The sequence below is a fragment of the Gracilinanus agilis genome, chromosome 3 (assembly GCF_016433145.1).
Source record: "Gracilinanus agilis isolate LMUSP501 chromosome 3, AgileGrace, whole genome shotgun sequence".
Classification (NCBI taxonomy): Eukaryota; Metazoa; Chordata; class Mammalia; order Didelphimorphia; family Didelphidae; genus Gracilinanus; species Gracilinanus agilis.
Genome location: NC_058132.1, coordinates 27,408,482 through 27,426,419, shown reverse-complemented (window position 1 = coordinate 27,426,419; position 17,938 = coordinate 27,408,482). Strand labels below are relative to the sequence as shown.

At 49.6% G+C, this 17,938-nt stretch overlaps 1 protein-coding gene across 2 annotated transcripts in view; it reads right to left on the bottom strand.

Moving 5' to 3' along the window:
* The window catches only part of RYR1 (ryanodine receptor 1), a 97,528-nt gene that overhangs the window by 47,324 nt on the left and 32,266 nt on the right, over positions 1 to 17,938 (bottom strand). For both annotated transcript variants that reach the window (XM_044667388.1, XM_044667389.1), the window contains exons 32-50: positions 17,649 to 17,735; positions 16,115 to 16,341; positions 15,093 to 15,714; positions 14,253 to 14,507; positions 13,937 to 14,137; positions 13,394 to 13,505; positions 13,134 to 13,280; positions 12,473 to 12,746; positions 11,030 to 11,144; positions 10,482 to 10,614; positions 10,287 to 10,381; positions 9,788 to 9,923; positions 9,485 to 9,671; positions 8,076 to 8,184; positions 7,851 to 7,971; positions 7,564 to 7,733; positions 5,797 to 6,017; positions 3,292 to 3,382; positions 270 to 410 (exon numbers count right to left, since the gene is read on the bottom strand). In XM_044667388.1, coding sequence (XP_044523323.1) covers positions 270 to 410; positions 3,292 to 3,382; positions 5,797 to 6,017; positions 7,564 to 7,733; positions 7,851 to 7,971; positions 8,076 to 8,184; positions 9,485 to 9,671; positions 9,788 to 9,923; positions 10,287 to 10,381; positions 10,482 to 10,614; positions 11,030 to 11,144; positions 12,473 to 12,746; positions 13,134 to 13,280; positions 13,394 to 13,505; positions 13,937 to 14,137; positions 14,253 to 14,507; positions 15,093 to 15,714; positions 16,115 to 16,341; positions 17,649 to 17,735 — 3,444 coding nt within the window. The remainder of the gene's footprint in view (positions 1 to 269; positions 411 to 3,291; positions 3,383 to 5,796; positions 6,018 to 7,563; positions 7,734 to 7,850; positions 7,972 to 8,075; positions 8,185 to 9,484; positions 9,672 to 9,787; positions 9,924 to 10,286; positions 10,382 to 10,481; positions 10,615 to 11,029; positions 11,145 to 12,472; positions 12,747 to 13,133; positions 13,281 to 13,393; positions 13,506 to 13,936; positions 14,138 to 14,252; positions 14,508 to 15,092; positions 15,715 to 16,114; positions 16,342 to 17,648; positions 17,736 to 17,938) is intronic.

Genomic DNA, 17,938 nt, shown 5'->3' with positions numbered 1-17,938 from the left:
ACCTCCCAACTCAAAAGGTCTTGCTGGCTGTCTTCCTGGGTCTCCCTGCTTGTTCTCAGCCCTCTTACCTCTCCGTTCCCCCCAAACTCAAGGCTCTCCCATTCAACCCACTCCCTTCCCTCTCGCCATGTCCCTTATCTTTGGGGTCTCCGCCATTCCACTGGCCTATTCCAGGAGTCCCCATTGCTTAGGATCCCTTGGCAGCTCCTTGCCCTCAACTCAGACTCCCCCCAACATCCCGCCCACCAGCTTTCCCTCTTAGGCCCCACCTTGTGGGCCAGTGACTCAAAGATCCCCCAGAAAAGCTTGCGAGTCAGATGCAGCTCTTCCTCAGAGGTGACCCCATAGTTGGCCCAGCCTGTGGGGAGGCAGTAATACTTCCAGCAGCGCTCATAGTGATTGGTCAGGAGCTAGAAAGGAAGGAGAAAAGGAGGGACTGAAGAAGGAAGGAAGTGAGGGAGGAAATAAGGTTTTATTAAGAGCTTACTGGGTAGGGCCAGCTGGGTAGTTCAGTGGATAGAAAGCCAGGCCTGGAGATGGGAGGTCCAGGGTTCAAATTTGACCTCAGACACTTCCTAGCTGTGTGACCCTGGGCAAGTCACTTGACTCCAATTGCCTAACCCTTACTGCTCTTCTGCCTTGGAATTAGTATCTAGTATTGATTCTAAGACTGAAAGGAAGTGGTTTTTTTTTTTTTTAAGAGTGTACTACGTGTCAGGCGCTGTGCCAAGCGTTTTATAAATATTTTCTCATTTGATCTTCACAACAACCCCAGGAGGTAGATGCTGTTATTATCTTCATTTTAAGATGAAGAATGAGGAAGATGAACAAAGAAGATGAGGAAACTGAGGCAGACAGCAGTGACATGAGTTTTAGGAAGGACCTGAGGATGGATTTGAACTCTGGTCCACGCACCATGGTACCCGCAGGGACCTTCCTGGCACAGCCAAGGCGTCCCACCGAGGGATGGAGGGGGGCTGCGTGATGGCCACATGAAAATGTCCCTCTGCTCCTCCCTGACCAAATGATTAAGGACGTGCTTCTCTGCACACATGTAGTCTCCCCTCAAGAGAAGGGAAGCTCCTTGAGGGCAGGAGCTGATTCTTATTTTATCTCTGGCCCCCCAGGAGCCTGGCACAGAGGAGCTGCTTACTAAATCCTTATTGATGGATTTAAACATGAGCAGCAAATATAATTAAGGTGAGTTGGATCGTTAAATGGCTGGACTCCCACTCCCACCCTCCCGCTGCCCCCCAAATGGTCATCAATGGAAGGCGGCCTCCAGGGGACGTGGGCCCCAGGGGCCTGCGATTGGCCCTGTACTTATTTTTTTTATCAGTGACTTGGACAAAGGAAGAGAAGGCATAGGCTTTCTCAGAGTTGCAGCTGGCACTATGGATGTGACACTGAAAGGCAGAGCCAGGATCCAAAGGGTCTTGCCAGCTTAGACTAGGAGACCAGTTCAAGTAAGACAAAAACCACCTCCACGAGCACAAGACAGTCGTGAAAGTGAGCATGTTCACTGGGGAAAGAGAAGCTGAGGACAAGATCCGGTCATTTACGGGTAAAGTTCAGGCTTCTCTGCTTGGCATTCGAGGCTTGCACAATATGGCGCCAGATATCTCATCTCACTTTCTTTTTATCTTGGAATTGATACTATCCGTTCCAAGGAAGAAGATCGGTAACGGCTGGGCAATGGGGGTTAAGTGACTTGCCCAGGGTCACGTAGCTAGGAAGGGTCTGAGGCCAGACTTGAACCTGGGATTTCCTGTCTCTCTATCCATTGAACCATCCAGCTCCCCTCTTACTTTCTTTCATGCAGAGGATCATAGGACCACAGATTCGAAATCTACCCTCTAACTCCTGATGTTACAGATGAGGACACTGAAGTTATAGAAATTAGAAGTTAGAAGACTTGCCCAGGGTCATAGAGTACTGGAGACAGAACTTGAACTTGGGTTTTTCTGACTCCAGGTTAAGCCACTATACCCCATTTCTTTCCATGCATTCTGATTCTGCCTCTTCCCCATCAAAAATAGCCCATAATCTGCTCATTTGCTCATGATATCTTTTGTTTGGAGTGCCCTCCCTCCCTCTACTGATTTCCTACCAAACCTTTATTTTTTTTAAAAACTCTTATTTTCTGTCTTAGTATCAGTTTTAAGACAGAAGGACAGCAATGACTAGGCAAATCGGGGTTAAGTGACTTGCCCAAGGTCACACAACTAGGAAGTGCCTGAGGTCAAATTTGAACCCAGGACCTCCCATCTCCAGGTCTGGCTTTCTATCCACTGAGCCACCTAGGAGCTTGGAGCTCTATCCCCAGGCTTGGAGCTCTATCCACTGTACAACCTAGCTGCTCCAACCTCCCTAACCTTTAAAAAGAAAGAATTCATTTTGCTTGACTATGCATATCTATGACAAGGACTCTGGTTTTTGACTTCTCTTTTTTCCAGGTAGAAAGAAGAGAGAAAATATTATTTTGGTTCAGTAAAAACATTCTAATTTAATTTTAAAATGAACCCCCACAAAAGTCCATTTCAGATCCTTCCTCTCTTCTCCTCCCCTCCCCTTCCCTGAGAAGCTGGGTCTACATCAGTGATTCCCAAAGTGGGCGCCACTGCCCCCTGGTGGGTGCTGCAGCGATACAGGGGGGTGGTGATGGCCGCAGGTGCATTTAGCTTTCCTATTAATTGCTATTAAAATTAAAAAAAAAATAATTTCCAGGGGGCTAAGGAATATTTTTTCTGGAAAGGGGGTGGTAGGCCAAAAAAGTTTGGGAAGCACTGGTCTATACTGACCTTTCCCATCAGCCTTGTGGTATAGTTATTTGTGCTTAGGTCTAGACATCATGAGGGCAATGGTAGCACCTCGTCCAAACTTCCTAGCTCCCCCGGCACGTGGTACAGAGCTTGGCACACCTAGGTGCACCATCCACATCTATGGAATTGGAATCTGATTAATGGATGTGCTCATTTGAGAATCTGGACCCTCTGTCCATCAGAGGCAACATGATATAATGCATAGAGGGCTGGCCTTGGAGTCAGGAACATGAGTTCAAATCCTGCTTTTCAAGAATTGCAGTGGGCCTCTGGGCAACTCTCTAAGAATACAGAGAAAAGTGAAGGTGCCAATCTCCATCCGTGGAGGGGTTTTCCTCACCTGGGAGTTCCCCACGTCCGATAAAATCACGGGTCGACTCCCTATCCCAATACCAATTTGGAATACCAATACCAAAGCCCAAGCTGGGTAGAGACCATGTGCCTCTTCTCTTTCCCCAATCCCAGGTACCTTGAGGGGCATCTTGGCAAATTCATTGAGGATGGGAACATCAAATACCAGGCGACGCAGAAGATGCTGGAGCATGGATGGACGAATGTACCTGGGGGCAAGGACAAAGGGTTGTTGATATGAATAGGAGTAGTAACACTAGCGATGGCGATCACTAAGGAGAAGCAATAGGGTGAGAGTGAGCATTAGAGAGAAACAGGAAGACCCCTGCTCAAATCCTGCCTCCAACCCAAATGGATTGTGGGAATCCAGGGAAGTCACTGAAACTCTGTGCTCGGGGGCATGGCTGCACAGGGATAACCCATTATCAAATTGCTTGCCTTTTTAAGGAGGGGAGAGAAGAGGGAGGGAGAGAATTCAGAACTCAAAATAAAACAAATTGTAAAAAATTGTCTTTGTGTGTAATTAAGAAGAAATTAAAACATTTTAAAATGTCATAGTTCATAAATTTTGATTTTGGTATGATGTAATAGTTTAATGTAATTAATAATATTAAATAACAAAATAATGTATTTACATTGAAAATGAAATAGAAAATAAAATTAAAGAATTTAATAACTTAAATTTTAAAATGTCATATTTCATACATTTTGACTTTGTATAACGTAATCGTTTAATGTCATTTATAACACCAAATAACAAAATGAGGCATTTAATTTTAAAATGAAATCTAAAATAAAGGTAATATTTTAATATAATTTAATAATGTAAGTTTTATTTTGTAAATGTAGATTTGGGTGTAATTTAATAGTTTAATGTAATTTATAACAACTAATGAAACAATGCATTTAATTTTAAAATGAAATATAAAATAAATTTAACTAATATTTTAATATAATTTAAGGACGTAAAATTTGAAATGTCATTTCACAAATGTAGATTTGGGTATAATTTAATAGTTTAATGTCATTTATAACAACTAACGAAACAATGCATTTAATTTTAAAATGAAATATAAAATAAATTTACTATTTTAATATAATTTAATGATGTGAAATTTGAAATGTCATGTCATAAATGTAGATTTGGGTATAATTTAATAGTTTAATGTCATTTATAACAATACATAACAAAAGAATACATTTGATTTTAAAATGAAATATACAATAACTTTAACTAATATTTTAATATAATTTAATAATGTAAGTTTTATTTTGTAAATTTAGATTTGGGTATAATTTAATGGTTTAATGTCATTTATAACAACTAACGAAACAATGCATTTAATTTTAAAATGAAATATAAAATAAATTTAACTAATATTTTAATATAATTTAATGATGCAAAATATGAAATGTCATTTCATAAATGTAGATTTGGGTATAATTTAATAGTTTAATGTCATTTGTAAAAACAAATAACAAAATAATGCATTTAATTTTAAAATGAAATATAAAAATAAATTTAAATAATATTTTAACACAATTTAAAGGTTCAAAATGTCATATTTCATCAAAACACAATAGGCAGGGGCAGCTGGGTAGCTCAGTGGAGTGAGAGTCAGGCCTAGAGACGGGAGGTCCTAGGTTCAAACCCGGCCTCAGACACTTCCCAGCTGTGTGACCCTGGGCAAGTCCCTTGACCCCCATTGCCCACCCTCACCACTCTTCCACCTAAGTCAAAACACAGAAGTTAAGGGTTTAAAATAAAAAACAAAACAAAACAAAACAAAACACAATAGGCGGGGGAGTGATCTGCCTTGGGAGCTTTCCCACTGGTCAGCCATTATACCAATGGCATTTTGACCCTTCCAGTCTACGATAATGATACAGTACAATAATAATAGTAATAATCGAGCAGAACAAGATAATAATAACTTCATGTAGACTGTCTCACTGGAGTCTCGGATTAACCCAGGAGGTAGGAATTCTTTTTCAGAGATAATAATAATAATGATGGTGATGATGATGATAACTGACATTTCTATTGAGCTTGCTCTACCCCAAGTACTCTGTGATTTTATCAGTGGGAGGAACTTCTAGCTGTGAAACTACTCGCTCCTGCTAGAACCTACAACTTACAGTCTCAGCAGGAGGTAGGAAGGGTATTATAAGCTCCATTTTACAGGTGGAGAAACTGAGTTTCATAGAGGTTAAGTGATTTGCTCCAGGTCGAGTTCATCGAGGTGGTGCATCCTGGGGTCAGGAAAATTCATCTTTGGAAATTCGAATCTAGCCGCAGACATTTATTAGCTGTGTGACCCTGGCTGAGTCACTGAACCCTGTTTGCCTCAGTTTCCTCATGTGTAAAATGAACTGGAGAGGGAAACGGCCAACCGCACCAGGATCTCTGCTAAGAAAATCCCAAAGTGGGTGATGGGGTGCCTGAAAATGCGCAGCAACACCACACCGTAGGTAGAGGACCGGCTTCCTCTCTCCAGCTACAGCCCGCGGTCTCTCTGACCACTCCCCGTTATCACCCCTCGGGTCTCGGGCCCCTCCTCCTCTGCTCCCTCTGCCCCCGCCCCCGCCCCCGCCAGCCAGCCGGACAGACACACCCACCCACCTGCAGAGCGCCATAAGGCAGTCCTCAATGACATCTCTCTGGGCCTTGGTGAGAGAGCGTCCTCGGGACAGGCGGTACACCGTGTGCAGCATGGAGTCCACCATGATGGCGCGGTGCTCCGTACCCGCGAACAGCGGGGCGCACTTGGTGATGAGAGGGAGCACGGCGGTGCACAGATAGCGGTTCAAAGCCAGGGCCATCTCCGTGGTGCTGAATGTCGCCTGCAGGACATCACAAGGTCACCGATGTACGACTAGAAGCGACCTGAGGGGTCACCTGGCCCAAGTGCCGCCGGGAGGTGGCAGGTTGGACACTCCACGCACGTCCTTGGCTCCCCACGTCCCTTCCTGGGACATTTAAGAGATTCCCTTCAGTCTACCCCTGGCCCAGAGGCCGCTCTACAGGGAGGTTATATGGGGGCTGTTGGCACGAGAAATTCAAATGAGGATGTCATCAGAGGGTTATACGGGGGAGGGGCACTGCGTAGAGCATGGAAGGTGTAGAGAGACGCCCCAAAGGCGCTTAATGCCGTAAGGGTACCGCAGAGCCGTTAGTATAGGATTCAAAGAGGAGTGGCCCAGTCGCAGTTGGAGACTTACTGGGGGTTGTTAATATGGGGGGGGGGGCAAAGAGAAGGTATATGGGAGTTTGATGTGGGGGCTATCAAGATGGGGAGCAAAGAGAAGGCATAGGGGAGTCTTAGATGGGGGCTACCCTTATGGGGGGCAGAGAAAACGTATATGGGAGTCAGATGGGGGCACCGAAGAGAAGGTATATGGGAAACTTGATTGGGGGTTGTCAATATGGAGGAGCCAAAGAGAAGGCATAGGGGAGTCTTAGATGGGGGCTACCCATATGGGAGGGCCAGAGAAAAGGTATATGGGAGTCTTATATGGGGGCTACAAATGTGGGGGACCAAAGAGAAGGCATAGGGGAGTCTTCTGTGGGGTTGTTAATATGGGGCAAAGCTAAATGGAGATCGGGAGTGTTGGTCGGAGAGTGTTAGTTAGGGGTGGCACGTGGAAGGTAAACAGGTAAACCGAGGCCAAGTAAAGTGACCAGAATCAGAGAACAATTTATACAACATGAAATAAACCCCGGAAAGCAGCAGAACTCTGTTCCATGCAGAGGTCAGCGCCGGAGGGAGGCGTGCCTTCCACCTCTCCGAGAGGGAGCTGGCAGACTACGCGGCACCAATGAGGTTGTCCATGCTCAGGTGGGACCCACGTAGGCACTGCTTTTGCTGGGGCTTTTATTGGCCCTGAGGAAGCGTCTTTTGGAAGGAGTGGTCATGGTCCTCGGTGCGGTGCGTGGGTGGGGAGAAGATATGGAGGAAGTAATTTTCGAATGTTAAATTTGTTTCTCCCCCTCCCCCCTTTGCACGGGGGACTCCTAGTGCGGGGCGTTTCGCTAAAGCGCTTTCTTCCTTTTGCTCGCTGCTTTCCTCTTTGTTCTAGGGGAGTCTCTAGGACGGCTGTCGTGACAAGTGACAGCGACCCAAAGAAGGAGTCCGTTCGACGTAGAAAAAAGGAGTGCGCGCCCTCAGCCGGAAGGCTCTGTGCGATGCGGCCGGGCGGCGGCGCTCCACTAGGGTGGTCCTGCGCAGGCGCTCCCTGGGGGGTTTCTTTCCCAGGGGAGTACCGCTTGCAGGGAATGCTTTGAGGCGGGCTGTTAGGGGGATTCTTATTTGGGAGCACGATGGCTGTCATCTGGGGGCGTTCTCTAAAGGGGCGCCGTGGCGCTGGCGGTGGGGAGGGCATCACTCACTGTGTCGAGGGAGGCGGCTGCCCGCATGTCAGGCAGGAAGCCCACATCAAGAACGTGAAGGAGGAAGTCCTGGCTATCGATCCCGTAGACTCGGTCCAGGAAGAGGACCATGGGGGCCTTGTGGTCAGGCACAAAGGAGGCCGACATCCGAGGCTGCACCAGGGCCCCATCTGGCAGGGGAAACCCAGGAGGGGCCTTATTAGACTCGGGCCCCACGACGACGCGGAGGCTTGCTTCCCATCTTCCCTTGGAAAGGACTTCCGGTCTGCCCTGACCCAGCCCCGTACCTTTCCCCAGGGTGGGGATCTGAAGGGGGAGGCTGATAATGCCCACGAGGTCGTCCAGGGGCACCAGGGAGCGCAGGATGGCCCGGATCCTCAGCGCTTCTCCCTTCCCGGCTTGGATCAACTGTGAATGAGGAGAGAAGAGAGAAGGGCGGATCTTGGCCTCCCAGGCCCGCCAGCCCCTTGGCCATGACCCCTGCCCAGCTGCCCCTTCCACCCGACATTCACGTGTGTCTCGGGAGCACAGCGACCCAGCAGATCGATCAGGGCTGAGTAGAATGACATGATGGCGTTTCCCAGGTGCACCCGGTTTTCTTCAGGGGCATCTTCTCCATGGCTGAGTGAAGAGAGTCAGTCAGTCCATGAGCATTTATTAAACAGTTCGGGCAGTGTCTAAGTGTTTTCCAAATATGGTTTTGGGGGATCTTCACAACAGCCCTGGGAGGTAGGTGCTGTTATTATCCCATTTTACAGATGAGGCAACTGAAGTAGACAGGGGTTAAATGACTTGCCCAAGGTCACATAGCTAGGCTGGATTGGAACTCAAGTCTTCCTTCCTCCAGTCTCAGAGCTCTATCTGCTGCCTATATAAAGAAAGAAAAAAATCCCCTGCCCTCAAGGAGCTCACAGTCTAATGGGGGACAAGGTGATAACAGCCAAGTCCATACAAGGTAGACACAGTATTAATGGGAAGTAATCTCAGAGACAAAGGCAGTAACAATAGGGGTAGACCAAGAAAGGACTCCTAGGGAAGGTGGGAAAGTAGAAGTGAGAGAAGTTTCAAGAGGAAATGAGGCCAGGATGGGGCGGGTAGAAGCCACAAAGTTGCAGAAGTGGCATAGTGGATAGAGTGCTGGACTTGGACACAGAAAGACCTGAGTTCAAATCCTATCACAGATATGTCTTAGCTGTGTGACCCTGGGCAAGTCATTTAATTTTTGCTTGCCTCTGTTTTCCCATTTGAAAAATAGGGATAATAACATCTTTCTCCCCGGGTTGTTGTGAAAATAAAATGAGGTAACTTAACCAAAGTTCTCTTCAAACTGTAATGTATTAGGTAAATGCTAGCTATTAAGAGATTAATTGATGGGTACCTAGATGGCTCAGTAGATAGTCAGTCCTAGAGTCAGGAGGTCCTGGATTCAAATTTGGCCTCAAACACTTGTAGCTTTGTGACCCTGGGCAAGTCCCTTAACCCCCATTGCCTAGCCCATACTTCTCTTCTGCCTTGGAATCAATACTTAATATCAATTCTAAGAGAGAAGGTAATGGTTTAAAAAAAAAAAAGCCATGATTAATTGGCACTCTCCCAAAATGCTTTGAGAAGTAATGAGCTCTGCATGACTTTGGACTTCCAACAAGGATTGGATGATTAGGCCAGGGGTTCTTAACCTAGGGGATCTGTGAACTTAAAAAAAAAAAATAAATATATATACATATATATTTGATAACTGAATTTCAATAGAATTGGTTTCTTCTGTAATCCTGTGTATTTTATTTTCTGAATTTAAAAGCATGATTCTGAGAGGGGGCTCATAGGCGTCACCAGACTCTCAAGGGAGTCCAGGACATAGAAAAGGGCCACAAGAATGCTAAGATTCTGGGATTCACAATTCTAGGATTCTGGGATTACTCACTGGTCTCGCCTCCGGTCCTTCCTGACACCGGGCCCATCTCGAGCAGGATCTTCTGAGATCCGGATTGCTTCTTCCATAGCGGCCAGCAGTCCCGAGCCTCCCTCTCCCCGCAGGGCTGGACCAAAGCATTCTGGGCGCCGGATGAGCAGACGCACCACGACATTGGCGTTCTCTTCCACACTCTCTCCTGCAAGGTTTGGGTAGGTAGGAAGGGTAGAGAGTTCAGGCCTTGAGGTCAGGCAGCTGCCCATCGTCCACCTCCCTTCCACCAAGAAGCCTGCCGTGATTGCCTCGCATCCTCACCGTTAACAAAGACAGCGAATCTGAGAAAGTCAAGGTAGCGCTCCCCACCGCCGGGGTTCCAGCCAATATCAGGGTAGCCCTTGGCCAACAACATTGGGCAGCTCTGAAGGCCACAGCCAGCTAGATAAGAAACCACCTAAGAGGGAATGGGGAGAGGAATGGGGTCATTTAGTGCTTCCCCTGGGTCCCACATGCACACACACTCATATAAACACCCACCAAGACTCTCATGGGATCATCAGACTTAGAGCTAACTGTTGCTTTGAGTCTCCCCCTGCCACTTCTTTTACAGGTGGCCCCCTCTGGAGAGAATTGGGTTTCCCCTCAGTTTAGGAGCTTCTGAGGGCAAAGCTGTGACCCCCCCTTTCCCTTAGACCAATGGCCTTTAAACAACAAAGCCCAGCCTCCCCTTCGAGTGGAGGACTGATTCTCCTCGGGTCACAGGGGAGGGGTTTGGGGGGAGCACTCAGAGGGCATGACGAGTCTGAGGAATCCCCACCTTTTCCAGGTCTTGTTCCTGAAGGGCCAGGGCCAGCTCATTGTTGTCTATGACGGAGGCAGCTGCCACATCCAGTGGAGTGGAACCCTGCATGCCTGCGTAGGGGACAGACAGAAGGATGACTCAGGGGGGAAGAGGATTTCAGGGGTGGGAAGAGCACCCTGGGGTGGTGCCTCGGGGCAGCATGGGCCTTACCCAGGCCAATTCCACTGTTCTCCAGCAGGTAGCTGAGGTGGTCAAACATGGATCTTTGGTTCTGGCGACTGATGCGACAGAAATAGCAAAGGAACCGACAGCAGCTGGTGACCATCTTGGGGAAGCGGATTTCCTAAAGGACAGACAACCTGGGCTGTGAATGAGAGCTTCTCCCAAAGTTCTGAGTCTTCTTCCCCTGGATCTGTTTTAAGAAAAGTTTCTCCTCCTCGCATCTCCAGGCTCTGACTTTTCTCTTCTTCTCTGCCACTCTCAGGGACTAAGCCTTCTTTCCCCTGAGGTGCCAGCCTCGGAGAGGTTTTTTCCCCCCTTTCTCAGTTTCAGGTGCTGAAAGCCTTTTTTCCCCCATCTAGTCCCAGCCTCTGAGGCTTGTCCCCCTCCCTAGCAGACTCAGGTTTGGAGAGCCTTCTTCTCCCGGAAGCCCCAGCCTCTGAGAATCTTATTTTCCTTCTAACCCCAGGCTGTGAGTCTTCTATTCCTTGTAGCATCAGACTCAGAGTTCTCTTTCCTGGAGTCCCATCTCAACTTACCTTAGACTCTCCCCCTCCTAACACATTGACCATAACTTCCATCACTGTCTCATGCATCCCTAAAGCCCTCATCAGGTTTGGGTGCTGGTAGAAAACCTTGTTGTTCATAATATTCCTGCAGAAGAAAGGGGCATGGGGTTAGCGGAGTCACCAAGTAACCATTGGTCCATGGATTGAGGGAGAGAGGAGAAAACTGAGGCTGGGCTGGGATTCTGGAGGGATGGCTTTCTGGGCAGTGAGAGGTAGGCTGAGAAGAGGTGGGATTAGACTCCTGGGAGAGGCAGATAGAGTCAGGGAAGGGAAGGAAATTCGTTCTTAAGGAGCTCCGAGTCCTAAAGTTGGCCATGAGGAGAGTAGCAGAAGTTGGGGAATAATAATGAATAATAACATTTATTTCTATTTTATTTTATTTTTTTTTTATTATTTTAAACCTTAACTTCTGTGTATTGACTTATAGGTGGAAGAGTGGTAAGGGTAGGCAATGGGGGTCAAGTGACTTGCCCAGGGTCACACAGCTGGGAAGTGTCTGAGGCTGGATTTGAACCCAGGACCTCCCGTCTCTAGGCCTGGCTCTCAATCCACTGAGCTACCCAGCTGCCCCCAATAACATTTATTTCTATAGCGATTTCTAAAGTACTTTAAAAATATTGTCTCATGTGACCCTCACCATAACCCTATGGGGTAAGTACTATTATTATCCCCTTTTTATAGATGAGGAAACTGGGGCTTAAGGAGGTTTAGAAAAAATCTTTGCCAAGGGTCCCACAGCTAGTAAGAATCATAATTGGGTCGGGGGCAGCTGGGTGGCTCAGTGGATAAAGAGCCAGGCTTAGAGACTGAAAGTCCTGGGTTCAAATCTAGCCTCAGAAACTTCCTAGCTGTGTGAACCTGGGCAAGTCACTTGACTCCAATTGCTCTGCCCTTACCATTCTTCTGTCTTGGAACCAATATTTAGTATTGAATCTAAGATGAAAAGTAAGGGTTAAAAAAAAGGGGGCTCATCTGGGAGGCAGCCCAATAGAGTAGACTGAGAATCAGCCTCAGAGCCAGGCAGATCTGAGTTCAAATCTCGCCGATGACACATACTGAGTACATGACACCAGGCAAGTCACATAACATTTCAGTGATTGAGGTGACTCTCTAAGAGTGTATATATTGCAGAGTGCTGACAGGGTTAGGATGATAGTCAGCTGAGATAATATTTCTAAAGTGTTTAAACCAGATTAGTAGGAAGAACTTCCTCACCTGGGAGTTCCCTGAGCCAAGGAAATCAGAGGCTCAGCCCCTAGCCCCAGATCATCCATTCCAAGATGGAGGATGAGAGCAAGAGAGAGAGAGGGAAGGGAGGAGAGATCTGAGAGTAGCTGCAGAAGGTCAGGATGTGGAAGGAAGGGGGAGGGACGGATATCAGGCCAAGGCGAGGGTGAGGGAGGCGATGGTTACCCAATGCTCTGTATCATGAGGTTTTCTTCCTGTGGCCCCATCTGCACAATGAGCAGGGAACGGATCTGACACAGGCTCTCCAGGAGGCTCATGGTGTCCTCCACAGAGGATAGGGAAATGGTGTAGGCTCTAGGCAAGGCACGGAGCAGCTCCCCAAGGCCATCGTACTGACGGTGGAGGAGGCTGAACATGGCTCGGACCAGTTCCGGGTTTTGGATGAAGTCCTCTTGAGCCCAGTGCACCATGGTGTGAGAGACCAGCTCTTGCAAGGACTCTAAGGCAGCAGAAAAGGTAAAGGCAGGTGGGGATGGGACAAAGGATGAGACCAGCCCCCCTCCATCCTCCATCTCCCACCCCCACCATTTGAGTAGCAGTTAAACTGACCAAATCATGTATCAGTAACTGGACTTGAACTCGGGTCTTCCTGGCCCTGTGGCTGGCTCTCTACAACCCTAGGCTGCCATATTCTTGCTCTCTCTCCCTTCCTCCTGCCCGCTACTTTATCGCTGCCTTCTGTTTCAGTCTTTCCAGCTCCCTGCCTTCTCCTCGCTCCCCATCTCGTCCTTGTGTTGCTTTCCTCCGGGTTTTGAGTGCCCTTCCCCAGGCATGGCCATGCCTTTCCTCAGGGATCAGGGCAGGGCCAGTTTGGGTTTCTCCTCACCAGGCTTTTTCTCCTCAGGAGCTGGGCTTTCCTCTGGTTCCTCCTCCTTCTTCTTCACTAGCTTCACCTTTTCCAACAAGCTCATCAGCCGACTGCCCAGAGTGGTCTCTTCTTCTACCTCCTCCTCCTCTCCCTCCAACTGGATGCCTGATGGGATGGAGAGAGTGGCAGAGCTGTCCTGGTCTAGGGGTGGGGGACCTGGGAAGGAGCCAGGTTCTCGCAGGGGATCCCTCGAGAGGTCTGGGGAAGGGCGTCCTCACCACAGTGCAGCAGCAGGTCCTGGTGAAAATCTAACAGCTCCTGCCGCACTTCTTCGGGCACTGGGCATTCCTCCTCATCTTCTCCCCCTTTGAAATGCAGAAGCATGTTGATCTGGAACGGAGACCAGAGCCTGAGTGTCGGAGGACAGAATGGGGCAGGAGAACAGGAGAACAGCTTCGGGCTCAAGGAACCAGGCTCTAAGGCCAAGTATGAGCGAGCACAGAGGAAAGGGTAAAAAGAGACAGAATGGGGTGTGGAGGAGTAGGAGGGAACATCACAGGTCACAGAAGGGAAGGTCAGTGGTCAGAGAGCAGGGGAAGAAGAATAGAGTCAAGGAGTAGGGGTAGAAAATTGGGGGGTGGGGCAAGGGCCAAAGAAGAGAAAGGAATAAGCATTTATATAACACCTACTGTGTGCCAGGCATTGGGTGAAGTGTGCTTTAAGGGTTCAGAGAGCAGGGGATGAAGGATCAGGGGTCAAGGAGGTGGGAAGGAAGGGCTGGGGGCCAGAGAAGAGGCACACGAGGCCGGGTCATCCAAGACCTGCTCCTGAGGTGGAGAGCGGAACTCTCGGGTGCGCCGGGCGGTCTCTGCTGCAGACATGGTGAAGGCCCGCATGAGCAGCCCGTAGCGGCAGCGCTGGTTGCCCTGGAGGCGGTCCACATAGCGCTCAGAGAAGGCGATGAGAGCTTCCACACGGTGCTGTAGTTCCTGGTCACAGAAGTACTCCAGCAGATGGCACATCTAGAGACCCAGAGAAAGGGTGAGCTTGAGGGCCATTGGACCCCGTGCCCATCTAGCAGTGGACGACACCTCCCTTCCCCCCCTCCCCGGACTCTAGGACCACCACCCAACCCACCTGTAGCTTGACCGACTCTGGCAGCTTCATCTGAAGAAGGCCTTCCTCCACGGCTGCTTCTTCTTCCTCTCCCTTCTCTTCTTCCTCCTCCTCCTTGGCCTCCTCCTCCTTCTCTTCTTCCTCTTCTTCTTCATCTTCCTCCTTTTCTTCTTCATCTTCCTCCTCTTCCTCTTCTTCCTCCTCTTCCTTGAAAACTTCAGGCTCAATCATCCTCAGAATTTGCTTGACGTCTTCATCGCAAAAGATGCCCATCACCTGCAGGACCAAGTCCAGACTGGTCACTCAGTGGGGAGTCGTCGCTCTCCCTCTGCTTCCTCATCCTGGCTACTCGCCTACCTCTAAATGGCCCCTCTTCTTCCCCAGGCCTGTTTGCTCCCTGCCCACACACATTGCGTGGGATTCCTTCCCTCTTCCCCTCTCCCACCCCTCTGCATCCTCCAGGGCTCAGCTGCCTTCCCTCCTCTGGGAAAGCCTCTCTGATCCCAGGGCCCTATGCCCCGTCGAGCCTCTCCGGCAGTGCCACGAGCTGAGCTCTCCTCCCTCACGTAGCCAGGGCTGGGCCGGTAGGAAGGTTGTGGGCGATGGATGGGGTGAGTGACCAGAGGATGGAGTGAGCAAGCACGAGGAGAGAGGGAATGACTGGAGAAAAGAGCTGCCAGTGGAAGGGCCTGACTGATGGATGGAGTGAATAACTGAGAGGTGGAGAACGCAGCCAGCTGCAAGGGTGAGTGATTGATGGGTGACATCAGTGACTGATGGAGAAAGGGAGGGATTAGTGAAATATGGAGGGGGATGGATGGAGGGAGGGATGAGGGAGGGAGTGGATGACTAAGTGATTACCAGCAGGGTGGACACCAGCTTGAGGACGGGAACAAACTGGAACTCCACTGAGCCACCCACAGGGTCACGAGCGTGCTGGCCTCCATCTCTCACAGCCTCCCCCAGCATCCTCAGGGCCTTATCCCGGAGCACCTCCAGGGGGATGGAGGGGCTGAAGCGGACGGGCGCCTCAGCAGTCCCTGCCTCCTCTGGGGCTGCCACAAAGCAGGGGGGAGAGAAGTGGAGAGGCGGACGCAAGGAAGTGGACGTTCCGACACCGGGCAGCCCGTGACGCCGAGGGCTCTCCTCTCCGGGGTCAGCGGAGGGGCCTGGAGGGAAGAGCGTGATGGTGCTGGTCTCGGGTGTCAGCGGCACAATGTACTCATTGAGCATGGAGCGGCGGGAGCGGCAGGCACTTTCCAGGTGAATGCTGATGAGCAGGTCATAGTAGCCAGCTCTCAGTGGGCCAGGGAGGTGTGCGTCCTCGATGGCGTGCAGCAGCTGAGCCTGGTCCACATGGCTGCAGAGCGCGTGGGCCACTCTGTTGTTCCCCAGGGCACACACCGCCCGGTAGAGGTTCAGTGTATGGGAGTGGAAGCGCTGCAAGGAGAGGCGCTCCGATAGCTCCAGGATATCCATACAGCTGTGGCCCGAAGAGGGGAAGAAGAGTCAGAGAGGGGTGACAGCAGGACGGAGAGAGAGAGAGAAGACTGGGAGAGGCAGGAGCTGGGGTGGGGTGGGGGGGATGGGGAAGTACAAATAGTGAGAGATAGAGAGAGTGGGAGAGAGGCAGGGCCAGAGAAAGATTTGGAGAGACTGTAGAGATGGAAGAGAGGAATGGAGAGATTTAGGCAGAGATAGAAACAGATGGAAAGAGAAAGGGAGAGTGACAGACAGGGACGAGGAAAGAGAGAGAGAGAGAGAGAGAAAGAGAGAGAAAGAGAGAGAAAAAGGGAAAGAGAGAAAGAGAGAGATTCCTTGGGATAGTGACAAGGGGATTGAATGGGTCTCCTGAGGTCTGGGATGTGGAGGGTGAGGCTAACCGGTTCTCCTCAGGAATATGCAAGGCCATCATGGTGAGTGGATCCTCACACTGCACAGCCCAGCCCAGGCGGTCACCAGCCCGGTTTGTCTCCACCTGTAGGAAGTGGTTGGGCATCCTGCTCCAGGACACAGGCATGAGCATCTGCACCTCGAGCCGTGGTGGGCACTGTGGGGCTGGGTTCTTCCGCTCACTCAGGAACATGGCAGCTGACAGGGGCATAATATTCTGATGGAAGAGATCAAATGGGGCCAGGGGGAAGTTAAGTGGCCTGAGGCTTAGGGACTCTCTCCTGCCTTACCTACCCTGCCCCCCCCCCAACTTTCCAGTCATCCAATCATACCATCCTTTCATTGTATACACCAGCCAAATGTTGATCCTTGCAGCCCCTTGATCTCTCCACCTCCTTTCCTTTGCTGACACTTGCCCCCGTATCTAGAATGTTCTTGTTATTCCCCTGATCTTCCCAGGGTCAGTAATGGCCTTCCCTTTCAGCCTCACAGAGCATGTAATAGTGTTTGTGTTATTCCTCTACTATACTGTAAGCTTCCAGAGGGCAGGGACCTAACACTATTTAAGCTTTATCTCTCTTCTAAAAATTAGATCAAAATCAGTGAAAGTCTGTATAATCAGTGAGTAAATGACCAGATCTCTATTATTCATTCCATCCGTGTATTACTCATTTAGTCCACTCAACATCTCTTGGGCATGCACAGTATTTATCCATCACTCGTTGACTTCATCCATCCATCCTTCCTCTTATCCACTGACCATATTATCCATCCTTCCATCATTTACTCATATCATCCATTCTTCAACCTATTCTTTGGCCACTCACTCCACCCATGTATCAGTTATTTCATCCATCCTTCAAATTCTCTGTTTCTCTCTCTCTTTGTCTCTCTCTTTGTCTCTCTGTCTCTGTCTCTCTCTTTCTCCTTCTCTCCCTCCCTCCCCCCCATCTCACTCTCCCGTCCCATCCATTTGGCCACTCACTCCATCCATGAATAATCAATGATCCCATCCAGCCAACATGCACACATTCCACTCATCCCTTAATCTATCCATTTGGCTGGTCGATCTCTCCATCCATTATCCTTTCCACCCATCCACCCTTCCCTCATTCCATTCATTGACCTCTCTCCATTCATTCATGGATCACACACCCCAGCCACCCAACATTCACTCCCTCAATCTACCCGACTCTCCCTTGGCCACTCACTTTGCCCGTGTATCACGTACTCCATCTGTTCATCAATCTATCCCCCCTTAACCCCATCTACTGACCACTCTCTCCATTCCTGGCTGACTTTCTCCTTTCATTCATCCTGCTATTCATCCCTCCTTTCATCCATCCATCCATCCATCCATCCATCCATCCATCCATCCATCCCTCGTCCCAAATTGCATTCATCGGTACCACTGCGTCCAGGAAGCTCCTGATCGTCCCAGACCGCTGGGGTCCCTCCCGCCTCTGAGATCTTCCGCTACCCCCGCCCCGCCTGTGCCTGAACGCCCCCACCCTGCCCCATCACCTTTAGCTTTCCCAGCTCAAATTGTATAACGTTTTGATTGGTGGGCAGTACAAAAGCAGCCGGGAACAACTTCGTGTTTGGTTCCACCTGGTGGACAAAGTAGGGAAGACAGGAGACTCGACCTCCGACAGGATGAGGGGGAGGACTCAGCAAGTTCCAGCAAGGTCAAAAGAAAGTGTGGAGGGAAAGCCAACTGGCAGGTATTGTTTGGACCCCGTTGTGGGTTCAAATGGTGACGACCGAAGACCCTGAGACTTAACCCCAACCTCCCTTATTTTGCTTCATCGGAC